Source organism: Pseudochaenichthys georgianus, chromosome 13, assembly GCF_902827115.2.
Source record: "Pseudochaenichthys georgianus chromosome 13, fPseGeo1.2, whole genome shotgun sequence".
In the NCBI taxonomy this organism is placed as follows: Eukaryota; Metazoa; Chordata; class Actinopteri; order Perciformes; family Channichthyidae; genus Pseudochaenichthys; species Pseudochaenichthys georgianus.
In genome coordinates this window covers 27,370,257-27,391,901 of record NC_047515.1, presented here as the reverse complement: position 1 = coordinate 27,391,901, position 21,645 = coordinate 27,370,257, and the positions used below count along the sequence as shown (strand labels likewise).

Genomic DNA, 21,645 nt, shown 5'->3' with positions numbered 1-21,645 from the left:
GTTCTTCATTAGTTTGCAAATAAAATATGTCAGGAATTGATTCAAATGTGCTATATTTGGGATTTTGCAAAAATAAAATTATGATAATGAGAGCATCTTGGCTGATCTGAACTGAAAAAACTCCTCGGAGCAGTGTGTCAAACATCCAATTTTGTGAATGTTTACTGCCGTAACATTTTAAAAATAATTTAAATAAAATGTAAATAAAGAAACATCTTTGCTTTACCAGGGTCTCCATGTTTGCAGTTGGTTCTGATAACAGTAGGGTTTTAATCACATACTGGCTTGTACTCATTTAACCTGAATCCTTCTTGAATATACCTCTAATCTTTTGCAGACTACACAGGAGACAGCGTGCATATTTTTAAGTGAGACATACAAAATGACAGGTGATGAGACAATTCATGTACTGGTGTCAAAGATCAAGGAGAAAGTAATGTCAAGAAAAAAGTGAGGAGGGAAATAATGGATGCCCATTGTGTGTGTAGCCATCATTTCCTTTAACAGGTATTCAAAACAGGAAATCATTTTACACTTTAGCATTTATCATTCAATGAGCACCTACCAACATCGCTGGACATACATCGCTGGACATGCATCGCTGTCTTTCAGAGATACCAACAGTTAAAACATTTTTTTAATAGAATATCACTACTATAAAAGAAGTCCGTGTGTCTGTCTCTGTGTGTTTGTTTTGTAGGTTCAGTTGAGTTTGTTGTCTTCTCAAGGCTGTGGTGCTTTCTTCAGCCACAATATAATACTCATGGTTTTTGGCACTTTCAAAATAAAAGGATTTGGAGGATGATCTTGCATTAGTCTGTTCATCTCGGCAGCTCTTCAGAGGCAATATACGTTCATACAGTTAACTGTCAGATAAAAAAAAGGAACTTGTTCAACATTTTCTTGTAGAACAATAGAATAACAATATTCAGTACTGATAATCCAACAGAGGACAGAAATAACTTAAAAAGGAAAAAAAGAAACAGCACTATGACAAATGACTGAAAATACTGCATAGTACAAATGCCCTGTTGCTTTTTTGTCCGTCCTGTTTTTGTCCACAGTACAGAAGGCCAACAGGGACAGACCACAATGAGACAGACTCATCAGTTTCTCCTATGACCGAGGAAAACATTCACCCAAGGAGACTCCAAAACTACTAGCTTCTGCTTCATGGGCAGAAAGTTCACAGCACTGCCATGCCCTTTAAGATCAAGTTCTGCATGGCTGAATCAAAATACGTGAAGTGAACTTTGATCCCTGGAAAGTAGAGAGGTGGCTGCTGTGAAAGTCATTCCTGCTGGGATTGCCGGGTGTTATTCAGGTTCACTGCTATTTGTGGTTTTGTCCCACTCTATGCTCTCCTCACTGTGCGTGGGAGAGGGGAGGGCCCCAATGGCCCCTCCAGGATGCATCCTCAGTCCCTGGAAGCGCCGGCAATCAGGGCAAATGCGAATGTGACTGCAGCCTCTCGCAACCAAGGCAGCCTCCTGTGCCAGTCTGTGGGAGAGAGGCTCAGGTAGTCCGGTCCCCCCGCACAGCTTGCCGTTGCTGAGGCTGACAGCGGCTGCTCGAGCACGACGCTCCTCCAGGGGAAGGGGCCGCGGCCGCAGCGTTGAAGCCGTCCGCCTGCGCCTCACCTGCAGGCTGTCGCGACACAGGACGATCCCGTGGAGCTCCCGCAGCATCTCCTCACACATTGACTGCTGCAAGCACACACACAGAGAGAAAAGAGAGGGATAAGAGAGGGAGAGAAAGGGAGAGGCCAGACAACTCACTGACTGACTTACTTTATCAGGACAAACAGATGAACAGCACAGACATAGGACAAACATTTCATCTCCACAATCAGTGAAACAACAGAGAGATGGCTGGTGAACAACAGAGAGATGGCTGGTGTAGCTATAACAACCATCAGGAAAAATACATTTAATAAATGTTTAAACATACTTCACAGACACATACGGACATGTAACCAACTTTTTGTCTCCTTGACGGATGATCCAGTGTTCCACTGAGTATCGACAATACGTAAACTCAAATGATAACAATGACAGACATGAGTTCAAGTGCGAGACAGGCCAATTACCAATCAACACATGCTGCACATGAACACACTGACAACTGTACGGATGCACACGCACATACCGATACACACACAGACGCACAAGCAGGCACACACAGGGTTAACAAGTTAGAGTGGAATAAATCTAAGGTGCCTAATAGAAATAAATCACATGAGTTTTTGACTTTCACAATCTGAATATTTATTGAATTAAAATCAGTGTGGAGTCCATTTGAAAAGACAATTATCAAGTATCTTTTAAAAGAATCACATCAGAATTAATTATAACACTGCATGCAATATTTCTCTACTCCATCTTTGTTAATAGTGTCCCCGCTTCAAGTATAGGGCAGAAGAACACCTTCACAAACAGAACTGATGATTTTCTGTGCATTCAAATTGGCCCTTCCTTCGTCCTGATAAACAAGGCTTAAAAAACTCCTCATATTGCTTTCTTGTCCCCACTCCAGATGAAGCTACAAACAATTGTAAATTATTCTAAATATGGTTTCGATTTATAATTCATACAGTCTTCGGATTACATTAATCAAACACTATCTCTTGGATTTCAAATATACATCTTATAATAGTTGCTTTTTTCAAATCTACGTTAAGTAGATATCTTTAACTGATCATTTACTGTAACAAACGATTCTTCCTCTGCATAACTTTCCATCATCCAACCTCTGATGAAAATAATGACTTCTGATCTGTGACAATTGATTTTTGAACAAAGCTGTTCACACATTTCCAAGCATCTCTTAAATAAAAAGATTATTAGATAAAGGCTAAGATAAAACAATACTTTTTTAAACTCTCATTGGCTGCATGTATTTACCACCACACCAACACAATGAAACTACATTCAATATTCTTTATAATGTATGATATTATATGAAATATATATATATATATATATATATATGTATATGAAACTTATTCCGCCACAAATAGAAAATAATCTTTATATGCATGTACTTCGAGTGAGGTTTAAGTGAGGTATATCTTTGGTTTTGTGCTGATTATGTCACCAAGGCTAGACAGAGGAAGTGTCAGTGTCACGTTGAACCCAAAGGAAGACCTAGACGCATGGTACACTTCCTGTCAAAGCTGTGCACTGTGGGGAAGCATAGCAGCTCGTGCCAGGGAGGGGAGAGGGAGACAAAGCAGATGCAGGTTAGATAGCCCTCTCTCACCTCATTTCCTGGAGCCTGTCTTAACATCCAGACAAATTCTAGCACTGCCATGAAGATAGCCACCAGCAGGCCACACACCAGCACCACGAAGATACCGCCAATATTCTCCATGCCCAGACCTGGAGACAAACAGGTGTGATAGGAGAAGTGAACATTACAGGACAAAGGAGACAAAAGGAAATTAAAAACATTAAAAACACACGTCAAGCAGATGAACATTAACCAGAGACAAACCTTTGGCACGGTGGTCTTCCTCTTTTGGACACTTGCCACCGTCCCACCACTTCCTCTTGAGGATTTCCAAACGATTGTCTTCCTGTATTTTGAGGATGGCCAGGTCAAACTCATCACGGTACACAGACCCTGCAGGGAAGAGAGGGGCAAAGCTCAAACAGGCACACTCCTAACGATGTGCCAACTGAAAACTGAACCTTCGGACGAATACAATATACTTGTGTCCAGTGCAAACAAATCCAACATCTTCACCTACTATTTTACACATTTCAAGGTCAGATTCAACACAAAAATTGCACTAATAATATTACAATGCACAACACTCCCAAAAAGTTAGCTTTTATGGGTGTATTTAAAATGTCTCTCATGTAAAAAAATAACATATAGGGAAGCTTTATTCAATATCTTTTATATGACACCACTGTCATTGCATCCCATCACGGTGTCATGCAGTGACTGCAGCCCAAAAGAAACGAGTCTGGGTGGACCCCCATTTGTAAATGCACTTCAGTCACCAACAACTCCCTGAAGACACTCATAATTACACTATAACTGCATGTGGCCATTAGCCCTGATCTTCAATCCTTCAACTAATACCCAGACTCTTTATTCCCGATTCTTAGCTTCAACATGAATTATACAGTGTATCTAAGCATAACCATCAGATGTTGTTCTCTGCTGCCTTAAAGGATGCTGTCTTAGCCACTGACATCCAACAGGTGAAAGTCAAACTTGAATTTCTTCTTTTCTTGTCCTTTCAAAATGTTTCATTTCCCCATGTAAATCTCCAGTTATTCCTCACTCACCCGGTGGCATGCCGATGCCGTAGCCCTTCGTATCCAGCAGTCCTCCAATTTGAGTCAGGTTGCAGTTCCTCTGACGGTAGTACTCGTTCATGGTGCTCTCTAGCAGGTAAGCATAGTTGGAGTTGAGGACACGGGCGATGCCCTCCTCCGTGCTCTTTACAAAAACACTGGGCTGTTTTGAGTGCATGAAGTTCCACATCCTCTGGTAGGTCTGGTAGCGAGAGTTCTGCAGAGCGGCGAGACACAATCAAGAGAAACAGATGTGAAAGACGGTAAGCAAAAAGATACATCATCTCTCAGTTTTGCGCAGGTGGGAATTGGTTCTCATCTGTTATTCTTTTTCATTATCTTGACTGATGGATTCATTCAAATTCTACACAAAGTTTGCAGCAGTTAAATGTAAAAGGTTTTATCTTGAGCAGATATGTTCCCACTTTATTAGCTTCAAAGTTTAGAACAGAATCTTCAACTAACATCTCTACTTTTTCATCACCTGTCTTTCCTGAGTTGATCAAGGTCTAGTGGACAGGCAAGCATAAAGAAAGGCATGAAAAAGTGTCTTTTTCCTTCCTCTCCATCCTTCACTGTCCTTCTCCCTGTCACACCTTCTTACTCTGTTTAGCACATTCCTATTCTCCCTTTCTGAAATCAAATCTTGAGGAGATGAAAGAGGATAGGGTGCGCCTCTCTTAGGGACCTGGACAGTGCATCTGAGGCTAAGTATATTTAATGGTTTTGGCAAGACACAGATAAAACCTTTAGTTGGAAGAGAAAGGCAGGAAGGAAACTAGGACATTTGATCAGGAGGATCAGGAGAAACATCACTGATGGACCACTGATCCCTGCAGGCTACGGGTGAGTTTGTGTATATATGTGTAGCTGTGAATAAACAACCTATCAAGCGCAATAAAGTGTGTAACCTCTGACCTGGAAGAAGGTCATAGTGGATCCTCCGTGCATGGTGCCGTACTCTATCGCCGTCTGATCTGCAAGGTCGTCGACTGACTCAATTGGCACCTCCATCCTTTGGACTGTTAGGAAGGCAGCCAGGTTGGCGGTGTAGGATGAGATGATGATTAATGTGAAGGCCCACCTGTAGAGGAGAGGCAGGGGACAATAACATATGTATTCACCTACAAAAGTATGTAAATGGGCAGGCTGGTGTATGAAGATAGATTGTCTGGGTGAAAGTGTGGGAGGATTTAAATAGCTGCGCACCTGAGAGGAGAAGACATTGCAGGATTTTCAGAGGATGACGGGGTGGATGCGAGAATGGGTGGGTGTGTATGGATATACAGTAGGTGACAATGCTCGGTTTGGATGAAAGGAAGTGATGTTTTTGCTGCAAAGCCAGACATACACAGACAATGTCTCACAGATACACCTGCTCAGAATCCATCACTTTCTTATCTTGAACTCTGGTATCCAGGAAATCTGGATGTAGTTTCAAGATCACATGAAATATTAAATGTATTCCACGATGGAGCAATATGCAACAAATGATAACAGAGTTGAATGGGTGAATAACTGAGAGGTTTTTAAAAGATGAACATATGCAAATACTCTCATGTTTGTGTGTCCTTGTCCCCAATACTTACCACACTCCACTGACACAACGTGTGGACAAAGCTCTGGGAGCAATGGTGGATCCTTGCTGCATGAAGCCTCCAACAGGAAACCAGAAACTGTTGCCAAGTGAGTATTGGTTGATCAGCAGGTTACAGCGACCCTTTAGACAGGGGTGGGGGTTGTACCACTCATACGGTGTCAATCTAGGGAGAACGAGACAATGGGGTTAGACAACAGAGAGAGTCACAGGAGGAAAACAGCCAACAAGAGTGGAAATGAAAGTTGGATTAAGTATTCAGATGAGAGCAAAACTCAAGAGATGTGGGGAAAGACAGGGAGAGACAGACACAGAGCAAAACAACTCTGACAGTCAACTGAGCACAAAGTCACCTTGGCTCTCGAGAGAGAATTAACCTGCTTTTCATTCCCCATGTGCTGCCTACTTTCACAGTGTGGGGGGGTACAATGTAATTGGTATGTGCAAATGGTGCTGCATTTCTGTGACAACTCTGTTATTTGCAAAAGTCTCTGTCTTACTAAGGCATAACATCTTTCTGATCAGTGTAAATTAACTAAAGAAACATACAAAATGGACTTCACTCACTGCTCATTCGAACATCGAAATATTTAGTTTTTGTTATGATTCCTCCTGTGCAAACTGGCTGTGAAAATAAACCATAGTTTTAGTAGGATATTTCCTCTTTATGTTTCCCACCCTGTTGACTTACTTGCTTTCTTATTACAAACACATTCACTTTAGTGGATTCCTATGTCCTTTATTTGGCTATGTTCTCCTTAGAACTGCATTTGAAAGTGGGAAATACATTACGGCCATTCATTATATTGTACATGTACATTACAGCATTTGAATTTGTTTAAGGACAGACCCCCGAAAAAACATGAACCTATCTTTTAAAATGCTATACTGCCCAGTATGATCCTAAACAAAATATTGTTCTTAGCAAATGTAAGTAAAAACAGAAGGTGTATACAATTACGTTTTTATGATAAATAAATATACGACCCAAAAACTCACCCACCTTCTTGATCAGTACATTCAATGTTTACTAGTAATTAGCAGGAGCAGCTGTGCCGTTTCCCTCCATGACCAGCAGGGGCCAGTGTGACGCTGGAGACCCACCACTGGGAGGAGACCCTCTCCTGATGTGATGAGGACTACAGACGCTACAGACTAGATAGATAGAGACTGAAGCAAGGCAAGAGAACAGACACCTGTTTCCTCCTTTGTGTAACCCCCAAACAAATATTGTTGTGGTTTTACTCTCTGTTCTCTACCCCCTTTGTATGTCTCCTTGTTTTTTTCTCTCTCTCTCATCTGTGCAGAGTATTTTTACTGGTGAGCAGTTTACCTGGCTACAAGAAACAGGACACAGCTAACAGCCAAGTATGCTAGAAGCATGAAGAGCCAGACACCAGGGGAGAATGGATCCAGAAAGGAGAAGTAGCCTGGTCTACGTCCCTGAAAAACACAAACACACAATAGGCATTAAAAGCATGAAAGCCTGCACAGACTGTGATCACTTGTATCTAATGTTCCATTCACACAAGCCAAACAACACTGGCCTTTGCTGAGCAGAGAGCTTAGAGGTTAAATCATTATTTGTAGAGGTGCAGATTAACTAATTAGTATGCTAAAAAATCTCCAACAGTTTCTAACATCATCCCCTAGAAACTGCGTGCCCCGGACTAATTAAAACAAATGTTGATACATTTTCGAGTTGATTCATTTGCCTCTGGCCCATTTCTGTCTGTGTTAAACAACATTTGATACCGCCTGTGTAATTTGGAAAGGATGAAAAGGTGACTGGGACAGTAAATAAATGGATTTTCACGTGATAAGCCTAGATTTCCCTGTCCTTAACTCATAACAATATAATTATATGAATCTCATTTGCGTGTAAACATTCAGATCAACATTGTATGAAAGCACAAACCCAGTCTCCCATGAATTGTCAACAGATGGGCACAGGGCTGTATATTGATACAACATCACAGATAACAGGTTTTATTTCCATGATTCGGGGACTATAACCATTTAATGAAAAACGGAAAACTACTGACCAACTGCTTTCTGTTAATTGGTACATGTTCTCACATGAAATCACATTAGATATAATAGGACGTCTAATCATATTAAAGGAACAATTGAAGGTCAACATTATGAGACGAACACCATTTGCGCCCTCCACAAAGTTGCATGCACCGAAGACAGAAAGGTCAAATAATCAGGTAAACTATTACAGCTAAACATTACACCAACATTAATTTATATGACCTATACCTGACTTCCTGTATGACTGGGAGTGTACAGTGCTCAAGCTTGGAGGGTACTTGGATTGGTAGTAAGGGGGATAAAGTGTCTTAAATAAGGTTGGCAGCTGGCATACCAATTGGAATAAAGGGGCTAATTGCTAATGTTTCCTGCACCAAAAGTTATTATTCTCTAAATGAAACAAATTAATGCGCTTGTGTGCGTGTCTTTAAATGTCCATGTTCAGCCTAGCCTTGGTGACCGAACATCAGCAAGGGAATATTAGCCGCTTCCACACAGATGCACCTACTGTTACACCATCTGATAATGCCTATGAAATGTACGTGGTTGTCACTGCCAGCAACATGGTAAAATAGTGGCGTGATCAAAACAACCAACTGTCCAAGTGTTGTCATCTTTCATTTCTGTCTACAGGCAGCACTGTGGAGCCAACCTGAACAAGCTCTAATTGCTTTTATGCAAAAACACTCAATTACTGTAGGTACTCCTGAGGGACATCACACATGCCAAAACACTGCAGTAATACATTTTTGAGGCACTCCAAAATTAAATTTGGAGCAAGAGGGTGAAATTATTTTGGTGGACATTTGTTATGATAAACGAACCCCCATTTAGACTTGCGCTCTGATGAAAATTCATTAATTCATCTGTAATCACTTCCATATTAGCCTGACTGAGAAGAAAAGGAGTGGTGCAGAAAGCAGGAGGAGAATGAGATTCAGTATAATTTTTTGACGCAGCCTGCCAGGCCTAATGTCTGTCTGTCAATCTATGGAGTGTAATGCTTATGATGATATTGATCATAGCTATCTCAAAATAGAACAGTAGAGTGGTGAAACACTAGATGGCCATCAGAGGTAGAGTACTGCTGTAAAACAAATAGTACTCTTATTGGCACAAGCATTCTTGGTGTAGCAGTACATTGTGTGCTGACATAAGTCCTGCTGGTCCCGCTGGATGTATGCTGAACAGAGTTTTGATAAATGCTTTCCCTGCATGTCCACATTTTAGGCTCCCACCAAGGAGCTATCATTTAGATGAAGAGAGCTGTAGAGACACGGGACACCTATGCTAACAGATGGTGGAGAAGTGAAGGTGCAGGGGAGCAGATTAGAAAAAGAGAGTAAGGTAAAAGGAGACGCAAATCACAAGGACGAGAGGGATACAGTGGGGGATGCAAGCTGCTGAGAAATGTAACATTTGTGGTTTAATATGTGTACTTTAACACTCTGAGTTTTATTTCAGCTGCCGGAGGGGAAATTATCCGTTGCGAGGCTTCAAGAGACACACTAATGAGTACAAAGACGGTCAGATAGGCGAAATGGGAACTGCATAAAATGTATTAAAACAATGTGTGCATGTTTCCAGAAATGTGTCAGGAGATATTCCCTGGAAATATATTTTTCCCATTTTATGTCTTATTTACTAGTCCTAGAAAGAACAGGCTTAATTAATTCATCTTCCTTATATGATAATTTTGTGATGACATAAACTTAGATCTGGGTTAGTATGATGTTTGACATAAGGTCACGTTTTAAAAGGTGCACATATCAATACTGTTATACTACAGTGGATCAGAAGACTTTGTATAGTATAATCTTAAAGAGTCTCCAGAAGGGATAAAACAACAGATGACCAATTCAATAACGCTACAGAGCATTAGCCTTTGAGCACATTGTTTTGATTTAACTGCAGCAACCAACCCAACTGTATACTTCCTGCCAAGCACTAAAGAACAGACAGGCAAACAGATGGACTGACAGTGGCTGGTGAAAATAATGAAGCATTACACTCCTATCCAAAACATATCCCTCAATGGTTGGAGGAGACCAAAACAAAGCAAAAAAGAGTATATATTGGATCTATATTCATCAGATTGCAAATTAATTAAGGCTAACTTTGCTTTTCGTCAGCTGGATGTGTTTATATTGTAATCAACAAAATGTATAGAAGTCACCCACATCCAATAACCCCAGAAGGTAGGTGCTGGACCAATGGAAGAAAGAAGTAAAAACACACTGTAGCTTAAGGGCAGTATATAAGCACAAGTGTTAATGTGTTAACGCAGCTGTTAAAGTTCAGTACAGTTCTGTAAGTGCACTACTACATTATTGCTTGAGTTGAGGTGACTGACTCCTGTTATGTAAGATGTAAAATAATATTGAAATCTGTCCTTCACAGACGCTTGCCTCAGATTCATCTCTGCAACCGAGGACTCAATGTTAGCATAGTTTTAAATAACTTATGAATGTAAATATTGAGTGTATTTAGTGATGCATAAGTAATCAGGGATAAATTGACTTGAGAGAGCAATTTCCTATACTTTGCAGTGCATCCAAATGGTCTATTGTGAGCTCATAGGCAGGCATGAAAACGGGTCAGGGGTGAAAAAGGTGAGAAGGATATTATCCCTCTAGGGGGGTCTGGGGGCATGCTCCCCCGGAAGAACATTTTGTATATTCCATATTTTAAAGCATCAATCTGATGCATTTTGAGATGCCTTTTTTTTGCCAACCTGGGAGAAACTTAACTTCAGCCATGAGTCAAAAATATTATGACCTCCTTACCAAGTATTATCAGGGATGCAAACTCATCAGGTATGGAAAAGGTGACAAGGACCCGAGCCCCCCGACCCCACGGAATATCGGCTTTAAAATGAGGAATAACAGAGGATTTTAGCAGTCAAAACAACTAAAGCAGCAGTGTTAATAATAACAGAAATGGTAAAGAGTCACATCTAATAGAAATATATAAAAGCATTTATTTTAATTGTGTAGCAGTCAGTTTATAATTTTGGCAGCACTGTTGAGCATTTTGAAAATCTATTGTCATGCCTCTGTGCAAGGCTGAGTCTTTCTATCTTTATGGCATCTCGTGTAAAGTAACTCAATTCATAAACTCAAGTACTATACTTGGGTACAATTTTGAGATACTTGTACTTTATTTAAGTATTTCAATGTTTTGCTACTTTGTTCTTCTTCTCCTCTACAGTTCATAGGTACATGGTGTACTTTTACTCCACTACATGTATTTAATACATTTAGTTACTTCACAGATCTGGATGAATGATGTGAAATCTAATCAAGTGTTGAATCAGACTTTAGTTCCACCTGGAGTAAATCCACAAGCTACCCTGCAGTATACAAATTCATTCAAACTAGCTGCACCTTTACCAGCATTGAGAACACTTTCATGATCAATCATTATAAAACATATCATATATATTATTCTGAAATGGACCAATCTGCACATCGACTACTTTTACTGTCGCTACTTTCACTATATTTTGATGAGAATACTTTTCTACTTTTACTTGAGGAACATTTTGAATGCAGTACTTTTACTAACAGAGTATTCCTATTCCTACACTCTGGTACTTCTACTTTTACTCAAGTACAAGATCTGAGTATTTCTGCTTTTAATCAAGTACAAGATCTGAGTACTTCTACTTTTAATCAAGTACAATATCTGAGTACTTCTACTTTTACTCAAGTACAAGATCTGAGTATTTCTGCTTTAATCAAGTACAAGATCTGAGTACTTCTACTTTTACTATAGTACAATATCTGAGTGCTTCTACTTTTACTCAAGTACAAGATCTATACTTATACCACCTCCGTTTATCGCCTATGAAAAAAAAACTATTAGAAAACGAAGGCTAAAGCTAACGTTAGCAGATAGTGACAATGTATGCTAGCTAGCTAGCTCAACGATAATATTGCGACAGAAAAACTTTTCGGTGCACATCACGCTCTGCGCTCCGACAGGGAGCTCTGCTCTGAACACCTGAACGGCCCGTTCTAACAGCTGTTCACCAGCGGTGCAGTCTGTGCCACAGTGACTCCGGACCGCACAGTTAAAGGTGACATGTCATGCTTTTCCGGTTATTACCCATCCCCTTGTGTGTTATGAAGGTTTTTATGCATGTAAACGGTGTGCAGAGTCAAAACCCTCAAAGTACACCCTGTAGCGAGTACAACTCTAACGGCCCGTCTACACTACAGCGTCGACAGCGTCGAAAGCGTCGAAAGCATCGAAAGCTCCAATCTGCCCATTCACTTTCAATGGGGTGACGTCACGTAGCCGCACTTTTTCGCCGAACTGAATTGTGGGTAGCAGAGCGGTCCGTCTCAGGCGTCTCCGGCGACAGAAGTTGAACAATGTTCAACTTCTGACGCCGGAGACGCCGGCGTAGCCAGCGCCAGCCAATCAAATCCCGTTTCCCAAAATCTGACAGCTGAAGCTGTAGCCAATCAAACCGCGTCTAAGCTGGGAGAGATATCCCGCCGTTCATTTCTATATTTCAAAAAAAGTCGGAGGAGAAACTAAGTATCGCCGTAGAAAATCACCCGGTTTTGTATGACCAGACCCTCTTCACCTACCGGGATACAAACCGGAGGAACCAGGCATGGAGGGAGGTGGCAGAGACAGTGGGGGAAACTGGTAGGTTTTCGCCTGTTTGAGGAGTTTATATATATATTGCTCGCATAAAATCCCCGGGGGTTTTTGCTTTGTATGTCGGGGGCGGGAGATTCATGTGATTGGTTGTTGGTCGTGTTGCTTGAATAAAATCCCCAAGCTCCAGACACGCCCAGCTCCAAGCTATTTTTGAAGCTGTAGTGTGGACGCTCCGTAACACAGAGAAGAACTCCCCAAAACGCCTCGTTGGTGAAACGTCATCATCCATTTGATTCTTCCGGGTACATCAGGACATCATGTTGTAACCGGAACGAAATGGACCAATCCGTGGAGCCGTTACGTTAAGTCCGCGGAGCCGTTACGTTAAGCCCCCGCTGATTGGTCCAAATTGACCAATCCACGGACTTCCTCACACACACGCAGCTCAGCTGATGTCTCCTCCCTGGCTGCAGGCTGATAACAGACAGTTGGGATCGCGGCGAAATTCTCTCTGCAGACCCATTCTCACAGCGTTTATCAACCTTTTTCTTCTCAATATCAAGCCACACTTATTGTTTTTACTTCGGCTGAGACTGTGTGTGTGCTCAGGGCAAGAAGAAGAAGAAGAAGAAGAAGAAGAAGAAGAAGAAGAAGAAGAAGAAGAAGAAGAAGAAGAAGAAGAAGAAGAAGAAGAAGAAGAAGAAGAAGAAGAAGAAGAAGAAGAAGAAGAAGAAGAAGAAGAAGAAGAAGAAGAGCATTGTCTGCTCTGCTGCATTTATTTGATTAATTTAAACGGTAAGTAACGTTATTATGTCAGGTGCGTGTGACCTGTGCCGCTGCACATTCATCATCTGCAAGGTGCTTACACAGCAGTCAATGATGGATCAGAACATGGTTAAAACAACCAGCCCTTATCGCCAGCATACACTGCATCTACTGCAGGTAATAACAGTTCAGATCATGGGGACATTACGTTACTGTCGTGGACACTAACGTCCTCCTGCCCGACTCGCTGGCTTTGCCCGCCTCGCCCACAGAGGCGGAGCAGCCACAGCCGTCTTCGTTACCCCAAACACCGCCACCCCTCGGCGGCCCGCAAGTGCCAGAGGACCTCTGCAAAACAGAGCCTGCCCAGGTATATTTAAAAAAAAAGTACCCAACTCGCTCATTTTGCAGCTCATGGTTTCAAAACAGAGATTGGCTGGAATATTCATGTAAAAAAGATGCCATCTTCTGCTATGCATGTAGACATTTCGGTTCAAGTAAGTCAGATGCCTTCACCACAACTGGCTACAACAACTGGCGCCATGCTCTTATAGGCTATGTGATAAGGGACTGGGAAGGCATAATCAAGCAAAGAGCACATAGATCCATAGATCTCTTAATGTTGCTCTCAAAGTGCACCAGATTGATGCTTTTAACTTCAATATTTAAAAAAAAATCTTCCCGGGGGAGCATGCCCCCGGACCCCCCCAAAGGAGGTGAGGACCCCCCATAGAGGTTGTTAGGTACACCCCCCACAAAATAGCACTTTACCACTGCACCTTCTCTAATCTTAGATGCACCCTTAGTCATTTTGCTCTGGAACCGGGCCTGGCTCAGGCTGTGTTTCGCTAAACAAGGAAATCACACCTCCACGGAGCTCAGCGCGATTCACAACGTGAAACAATCGGACGTTGTGAATCACCCCGAGCACACACAAAGTCTCAGCCGAAGTAAAAACAATAAGTGTGGCTTGATATTGAGAAGAAAAAGGTTGATAAACGCTGTGAGAATGGGTCTGCAGAGAGAATTTCGCCGCGATCGCTACTGTCTGTTATCAGCAGCAGCCCGGAGGAGACATCAGCTGAGCTGCGTGTGTGTGAGGAAGTCTGTGGATTGGTCAATCGGAGCACACTGGGCTCACAGGGAGGGGGGCAAGAGCTCCAACGAGCCGTTTAGTGGAGAGAGTGAATACACGTAGTTTACAGAGATACTGTATGCGAAACAATGTGAGTTTGGAAAATTGCACAGTATTTTTCTATTGTAATATCCCTCAACAATGGTATTATGATCAGTAGAAAGGACCATGACATGTGACCTTTAATATTAACGAACGCACCCGTAGCTAATGTGGCTGCTGAAGCGAGACCATCATCGCGGAGTAGCAGAGCCAACAGGCAGGAAGACTCGAGCACACAGCTCGCGCTGCATTATAATATATAAAAAAAGAACACCATGCGTGTCATGATGGCACATAACAGCTCGCGGCCGCAGATTACTCCGGGTCCCAGACCGGGGGTCATACCCCAAAAATATTTTTATTGCAGATCTACATGAATCACACAAACGACCTATTTTGGATTCAAAACGGCGAATTACGCCGAAAGGTGAGTGATTCTCATGCCTGCATAGGGGGTCGGCTCTCTCTTCATTTTAGAAGTAGCTGTGTGTTTGTATGTGTGTGTGCTTGTGTTTCAAAGCTTGTCAGCAGCTGTCTGTGCTGTCAGTCAGCAGCAGGATAGATACAGTATGTGCTTGGGCAGCCGAGTGCCGGGGAGCACCGGTGCTGAACACAGGAGGAGCAGGTAGCTGACTTTTGGCTGGGGAACACACAGCAGCCATGGCTAGTCTGGTAGTTACTGTTAAATGGGAGATGTAAGCTTGGAAAACACTGAAGACTCTAAAACTAGGAAGTAGGGACCAAACAAACTGAGAGTATTGACATTAATAATTGACCCGGTGCTTGAGTTAGATATTAAAAGTAAACCTTCTGCCATAAAGGGATTTCATAGTAGAACAAGCGCCAAGTGTGAGTGTATAAGCATTAAGCATACATTATATCCACAGGTTGCCTTGGCTCCTCACACATAAACATTTGGTACTGCGTTTGACTTATTCTTATTAGAGGCAGGGGAATAATTTTATAAAAGGTTTATCGTTAAGTTAAGATGATAAGATGGCGTGAAGCAAATCAAAGGACGGAAGAGATTGCAGACGTGGTGCAGAGGGGAATCGTCCTTAACGACTCCTTTTTATGAGTACATCTCAACAAATAGAAGAGCGAGGAATTGCTGCCTATTAAAGTATGTATCCTCGTTTCTATAAACACGTAGATGAAGAGCTCATTCACCTGGCATTGCCCTTGTTCGCTCCACACTTCCCAATGTCCCTTCTACACCATCCCTCTCTTTTGCTGCCTCTCTCAGGATTGCCTGCATGCCAGGAGGGTGGCTGAAGGAGCTGGTGAGGTTATCCCGTCAAGGATTTCACCTAGTCATCCTGCCTCTTGGTATTCAGATAACATTGTTGCCCCCTGAGGCTGCCTGCCTGAATACGGACCCGCAGAAGGACACTTATTGTCATTTCAATTCTCACTCTCATTTCTCCATCTTCTCTCCACCATTTTTTCTTCTCATTCTGTCCATTTCTTGCTAATTCTCTTTCATGTTGTCTATCTTCCTCTCCTTCCCTGGGTCTCCTCACCTTCTGTCTCATTTTCAGGGCTCTTTCATAGCATGTGGATTTCTAGTTGTGTCAGTGCCGACGCCAGGAGCTCTTACTGTTGTTGAGATAGCAGCGGGGGCAATCTTCAAAAAGCTGTTGATTTTGCAGAGTTCACGGGTCATGTAAATATCAACATCACGCTGTCCCCTGGGCTCACTAGGTTGCCTGTTTTCATGTCTGAGTGCTTCGTTTGGTGCGACTGTGAATTACAGGGTGAAAGTATGTATGTGTCTGTGAACATGTATGTGTGCAAGGCTACATATGTTTTTGTCTGTGTAATTTTGTCTGAGGTCGTGGGTGGCCAGAGAGTCAATAAAGCTCCATATGCCCAGCTTTACCCTCAGGGCAGCTGTTGAATTAAACACAGCCTCCATACACCCCTACTTAGTTCTTATGTCTAATTAAGCACCACTCTCCTACTCTAACATACGCACACATGCAATGCAGAACGGTCTCCAAAATGAAGGAAGTGTGTGGTTGACAGAACTGGCACTGATACAAAGTACCTCGGAGTGTTGGGGTCTTGGGTTACAGCATATGGCCATTTGTTGCGCAGATGATGAATGTAATAGGGATGTTTTTTTTATTAGAAAAGGCTGACATTAGCTCTAGGTTATGTTCCTAACTCTAAAGTCCAATTCACATTTTGTACCGGCTGCTAAAATGAAGGTGTGCTGTTTGATTTGTGTGTAAAGCAAATCAAATGTATGTATATAGCCTCAAACCACTTGCATGTCTCCCACACACTATATAAGATAAATTGCCACTTGGCGGTATACGTACAGAGAATAACTAAAAACCACCAACCAGGCACGAAATAGCAGTCAGGCAAGACAGCTGAAGAACCAAGACAGGTACAGATCGTCTCTGCAAGGGCTTCAAGCTGTCTTATATCTGTTCCTGTCGGGGTATTTTTATTATCATAACCGATTGAGTATACAAGGCAGCAGTGATCCCTTCAGAGTATCTGATCCCGTTTGTTTTTGTGTAATGTCACACTGTCACAAAATTATGTGTCAGGTAATTAAGTTTCATGAATTGCAGCTGTACTGACTGTTCAAAGAAAAAGTTGACTTGTTGGAACAAGAATGTACTGTAGGAACAAGTGGAGTTTCATAAAGGAATGCATTCGGTCTGAATTTAAAGGCAGTGATGCTCTGGGAACAGTTTTATATAGCTTTGTAATACACTTGACTGATTATAGCCAAAATAGAATTATACGTCTTACTATATTGTTCTAATAAAAAAAAAAAGGCAATATTTACTGCCTTAAAAGGTTAATATGCGTCACACTGTTAATAAATAAAAAATTATGAAAACACACAGTGTGAGAGGGAGACCGACATACAATACAATACATACTGGTAAAGAAGAGAGCTATTTATTAAATGGCATTTTCTCTGGGGGTAATTGATACTCAACATGCACCTTTATTTTATTGCATTTGCCATTGTTATTGATTGGGCTGAAATGTTCATTTAAAGTTTGAAATAAGCAGCAAATCCCCTTGTAGAAATCACTGGGCCTCAGATCAATAGTCAGTGGATTCAAACTAAACAAGTGCAGTCACATAAATTCAAATATTGAATTTTAGAGCCATGCTGAGGGGCCGCTCTGAGTCAGATCTGAGAAAATACCGAGGGGCAATGGGAGCGTAAAAGGAGTAGGTAATGATTGTGGGATAGAGAAATAGTGAGAGGGAGAAAGAGAGAGAGGGAGAAAGAGAGAGAGGGAGAGAGAGACAAGGGAGACCTGTCTTCCCCTCCCCTCCCCTTCCCTCTTATCTTTAACCTTTCTCTTTTCTCTCTATCTTTTCAAAACCTTCATACACCAGCGCATTAACTTAAAATAACTGATTTCTTCATTTCCACGTACTCAGCGGTTTGAGGTCAACTGGGCCAAGTCAATGCTAATTTAACTGTGTTACTCTGTGTCCACCCTGAGGGGACATCATATCCATATCAGAGCCCTGCACAGTTCAGAAACTCCAGACATAGCCCCACGAAGTCTGCACGTTTTCAGCCTGACCCCGACCCCGGCCTGAGAGCGACACCAATCACTTCAAAATCTCTCTGACACATGCAAAAACACACAATTTTAATATTTATAACATACATTTAAACAATATATCATACAGTGGCCTACACCTGTGTGTGTGTGTGTGTGTGTGTGTGTGTGTGTGTGTGTGTGTGTGTGTGTGTGTGTGTGTGTGTGTGTGTGTGTGTGTGTGTGTGTGTTCAGAGGTGATATGCTACCCAGCAGCCCATTTAACACTGCACCTGCTGCGAGCATCGATTGATGTTGCCCAACTGTTGGCGCTCAATTGAGTCCCTCACTGCTACACCTATTAGTGCTGGACTTTGGGAAGGTGAGAGGTTTACAAGAAGCGGAGACAGGAGTAAGGGGGGATGTGAGTAAATGCCCCTATGGGATACTACACACGTGCCAGATCACCTGAGTGCGGACTGTGGCCCTGTGTCACCTTGGGTTTCGGGGAGGACTGATGATTTATGGGCCTCTGATTCTGCAAACACTGGCTCATTTCCACCTGCGCTGCTGTTATTTCACTGTTTCCTGCCTGGGCTCGCTCTCTGCAGAGCATGGGGGGTATAACTTGTGTGAATGGGATGGCCAAAGCCAAGCAGAGGGCAAGCAGAAAACAATTGTAAAACTGGTACATTCATCAGGAAGTTCACACAGTAAAACACGCCATATGGTGCTGGCAGGATGGGGGGCCACGGCAACAGAAGGAGGAAATGAGCAAACACAGGAGAAAGGAAAAGTGCTGGACACTATTAAAAAGTTGAGACTAGAGGGAAAGGAGTGGAATGCAAGAAAGCGAGACTCAGGGTTGGAGGAGAGGAGGACAGAAGGAAGAGGAGGGTATGGCCGTGAAAACACACACATGCAGGGGAAATGGTGAAGCTGAGAAGAAGTGGTGCAAAGGAGGAGAGTTTGGAGATAGACTTTTCAGTACAAAAGGGAGAGTGGTTCTTTAGCAGCCATTAGACAAGGCTGACTGGCCGCTGTGATACGCCCACGATAAGCTGTACGTGGGCCAGTTAGATCGGGTGGAGTTAGTGTCTGTGGGGGGCTGGTAGGAGTTAACTCACCAGGTGGACGCGGTACATAATGCTGATGCCGAGGGTCATGTAGGGCTTGGAAAAGTCGATGACCTTTTCACGCTCTGCTGTGATGGTGAGGCCTGCAACTGCCAGATCAGCTTTCTGAAACACAGAGGGCGAGTAGAATCACATCATGTTTACACTCAGTCAAAAGGCATGCTGGAGGAGGGAACACAAGTTAATGACATAACCAATCATTTGGGCGATTGAAAGGACGACATAGGAAGTGGGCCACTAGATGCTAACTCCCTAATAATGCCCTTTTGTATCCCATAGCCTCTTTGTCTGCCGATACCGTTATCTGTTAAGAGGATAATCCAGCATTGACACTGTGTGTGAGTGTGTGTGTGTGTGTGTGTGTGTGTGTGTGTGTGTGTGTGTGTGTGTGTGTGTGTGTGTGTGTGTGTGTGTGTGTGTGTGTGTGTGTGTGTGTGTGTGTGTGTGTGTGTGTGTGTGTGTGTGTGTGTGTGTGTGTAGGGCAGAGGGTAACAATTGTGGCTGGCCGAGGGAACACTGTCAAGACAAATCACTTGACAAAGCAATGGCTGGTAAAACACACAAGTAGAAATGGTCAATGTACACTGAATACTGGATGGCTCCCTGCTAATAATTCGGGCCAGCAAAGTGCAACTGCAAGGGATTTTTCTTCTCCCTGAGGAGCAAAGAGTGAAAGCAGCAACGCATTGCTCTTTGTCTGCTGCAGGAGAACTAAGAGGATTGGGGAGACGGAGAGGAATGGGGAGGATGAGAGTGAGGAGAGAGGAGCTCTGCTGCAGCACTGCAGACGCCACTCAAAATCCACAACACGCTGTTTGTATTTCCAGGAAAGAGAGACAGGGAGTAGGGCATCTAGCTTGAATGAAAAAGTGTTTTGCATTTTGACGTGATGTGAAAATTGATCATTCTTTCCCAAATATCAACTAGTGCACATTAAAAACACTCCCAGGAAACATTTAGGGCTCTAATCTCGCTCTGTCTGTGCTTTAATTAGTGTATTACACTTTACAATGTCCTCCTTTTTACCATTACCCTAGCCTACACTCCACTCCGAAGCCTAATGTCTCCTGCTGCCCTACCCTCAGCCCGCAGGCTACGACGCTCCATCATCAGCTCTCCCCGGCCCCGCCTCCTCTTTTGTCATTTGACAGTCTGATCGCCTGCTCCCAGTGCCGGAAGGAAGCAACGCGCAGGGATCGACCATCCAGGCAAATTCAGCAAAGAAAGTCACTGATCCTTTGAAAAATGAACAAACGGTCGTAACAGCCACTGAAATATTTATGTGCTGGTAGAATATTAATATTGATTACCAGATTCATCTGCCTGCCTTCCCGCTGTTATGCCTTCTAGTGTAACTGAAAACAAAACATCACACTGTAATACTGCTTGTTTAATGTCGCATCATACCTGTTCTCACTTGCATTCAATCATATCACGCTAACATGGTAAAAAAAAGCAAACCAATGAAACTTGTGAATACTAGGGATGAATTAAACATTACCCTCTATGTAGAATTTGACTTTGTGTCTTTGGGGATGCCCCTTCTCTCTAACCGCAGCGCTTGTGGATTAAGGAACGAGGACATACTGTACTTAGACTTTGGTCTGAATTCCTTCTGGCATGTCTCACTGTTAGCTCAGGCTTAGTGACACCCGTCAAACTAATTGCCCTCACACAGTGAAATATTGCTCGGTCTGGATGATCCTGGCAGGGACACAGGTATCTGTTGACCGGAATAACCTAAGGCTGTCCTCTTTTGCTGCTACCGAGTGTACATTTCATATTCTTTCAACCTATCCATTCAATGTACAACCATGGCTGTTCCTTTGTTTTCTTTCACAAGCATTTCACTCTGCTGTCTTTCCCAGTCCTTTGAGCCTTTATCCTAACAAGCCAAAGCCTTTCCGTCCCCCCGGGAACATCCCTCTAGATGTCCCAAATCCCATGACAAATCCCTCTCAAGCACGTCTTGACTTTGTGTCTGCCCCCCCACCCTGCCACTCCACAGCTCAAGCTCCTGTCAGAGAGGTTGGCTTCGACCATAGTTCTTCTGAAAGTCACCCGTCCACAGGCAACTTAACAGGCTTTGACAATAACAAGAGTGGGCACTCCTTGCTTTACATACTTAATTACTTTCCCCTCCATTAGCCCACAGAATGAAGACAGATCACCTCTTAGGATTGGCTCAATTCCTCTCTACTTCATTTCTGTTTTTCTCTTCCTCACCCCAACCTTCCGTTTCACTTCTCTTCTTCTCCCCTCAGCTCCTTATAACCTTATCTGCCTGTTAACGGCTACATACAGTGTAGCTGGAGGAGGGTAAGACCTCACTCAGAGATTTAACAGCAACAATATAGGCCGATTCAGGAGTAAAGTGTGTTATGGTCACTTCAGAAGGCTTAAGGAAAGGAGCTGACAGAAAACAAGCCACCAACAAGCTGTGACTGCTTTGGAAAACACAATGTATAAGCTGAAA

General features: G+C 42.8%; 1 protein-coding gene across 1 annotated transcript in view; it reads right to left on the bottom strand.

Annotated features, from left to right (window-relative positions):
* Positions 1-306: 306 nt before the first annotated feature.
* The window catches only part of grik4 (glutamate receptor, ionotropic, kainate 4), a 398,096-nt gene continuing 376,757 nt past the window's right edge, over positions 307-21,645 (bottom strand). The window contains exons 15-22 of the mRNA XM_034097561.2: positions 19,161-19,274; positions 7,241-7,350; positions 5,900-6,073; positions 5,229-5,394; positions 4,302-4,527; positions 3,496-3,624; positions 3,262-3,380; positions 307-1,706 (exon numbers count right to left, since the gene is read on the bottom strand). Coding sequence (XP_033953452.1) covers positions 1,317-1,706; positions 3,262-3,380; positions 3,496-3,624; positions 4,302-4,527; positions 5,229-5,394; positions 5,900-6,073; positions 7,241-7,350; positions 19,161-19,274 — 1,428 coding nt within the window. The 3' untranslated portion in view covers positions 307-1,316. The remainder of the gene's footprint in view (positions 1,707-3,261; positions 3,381-3,495; positions 3,625-4,301; positions 4,528-5,228; positions 5,395-5,899; positions 6,074-7,240; positions 7,351-19,160; positions 19,275-21,645) is intronic.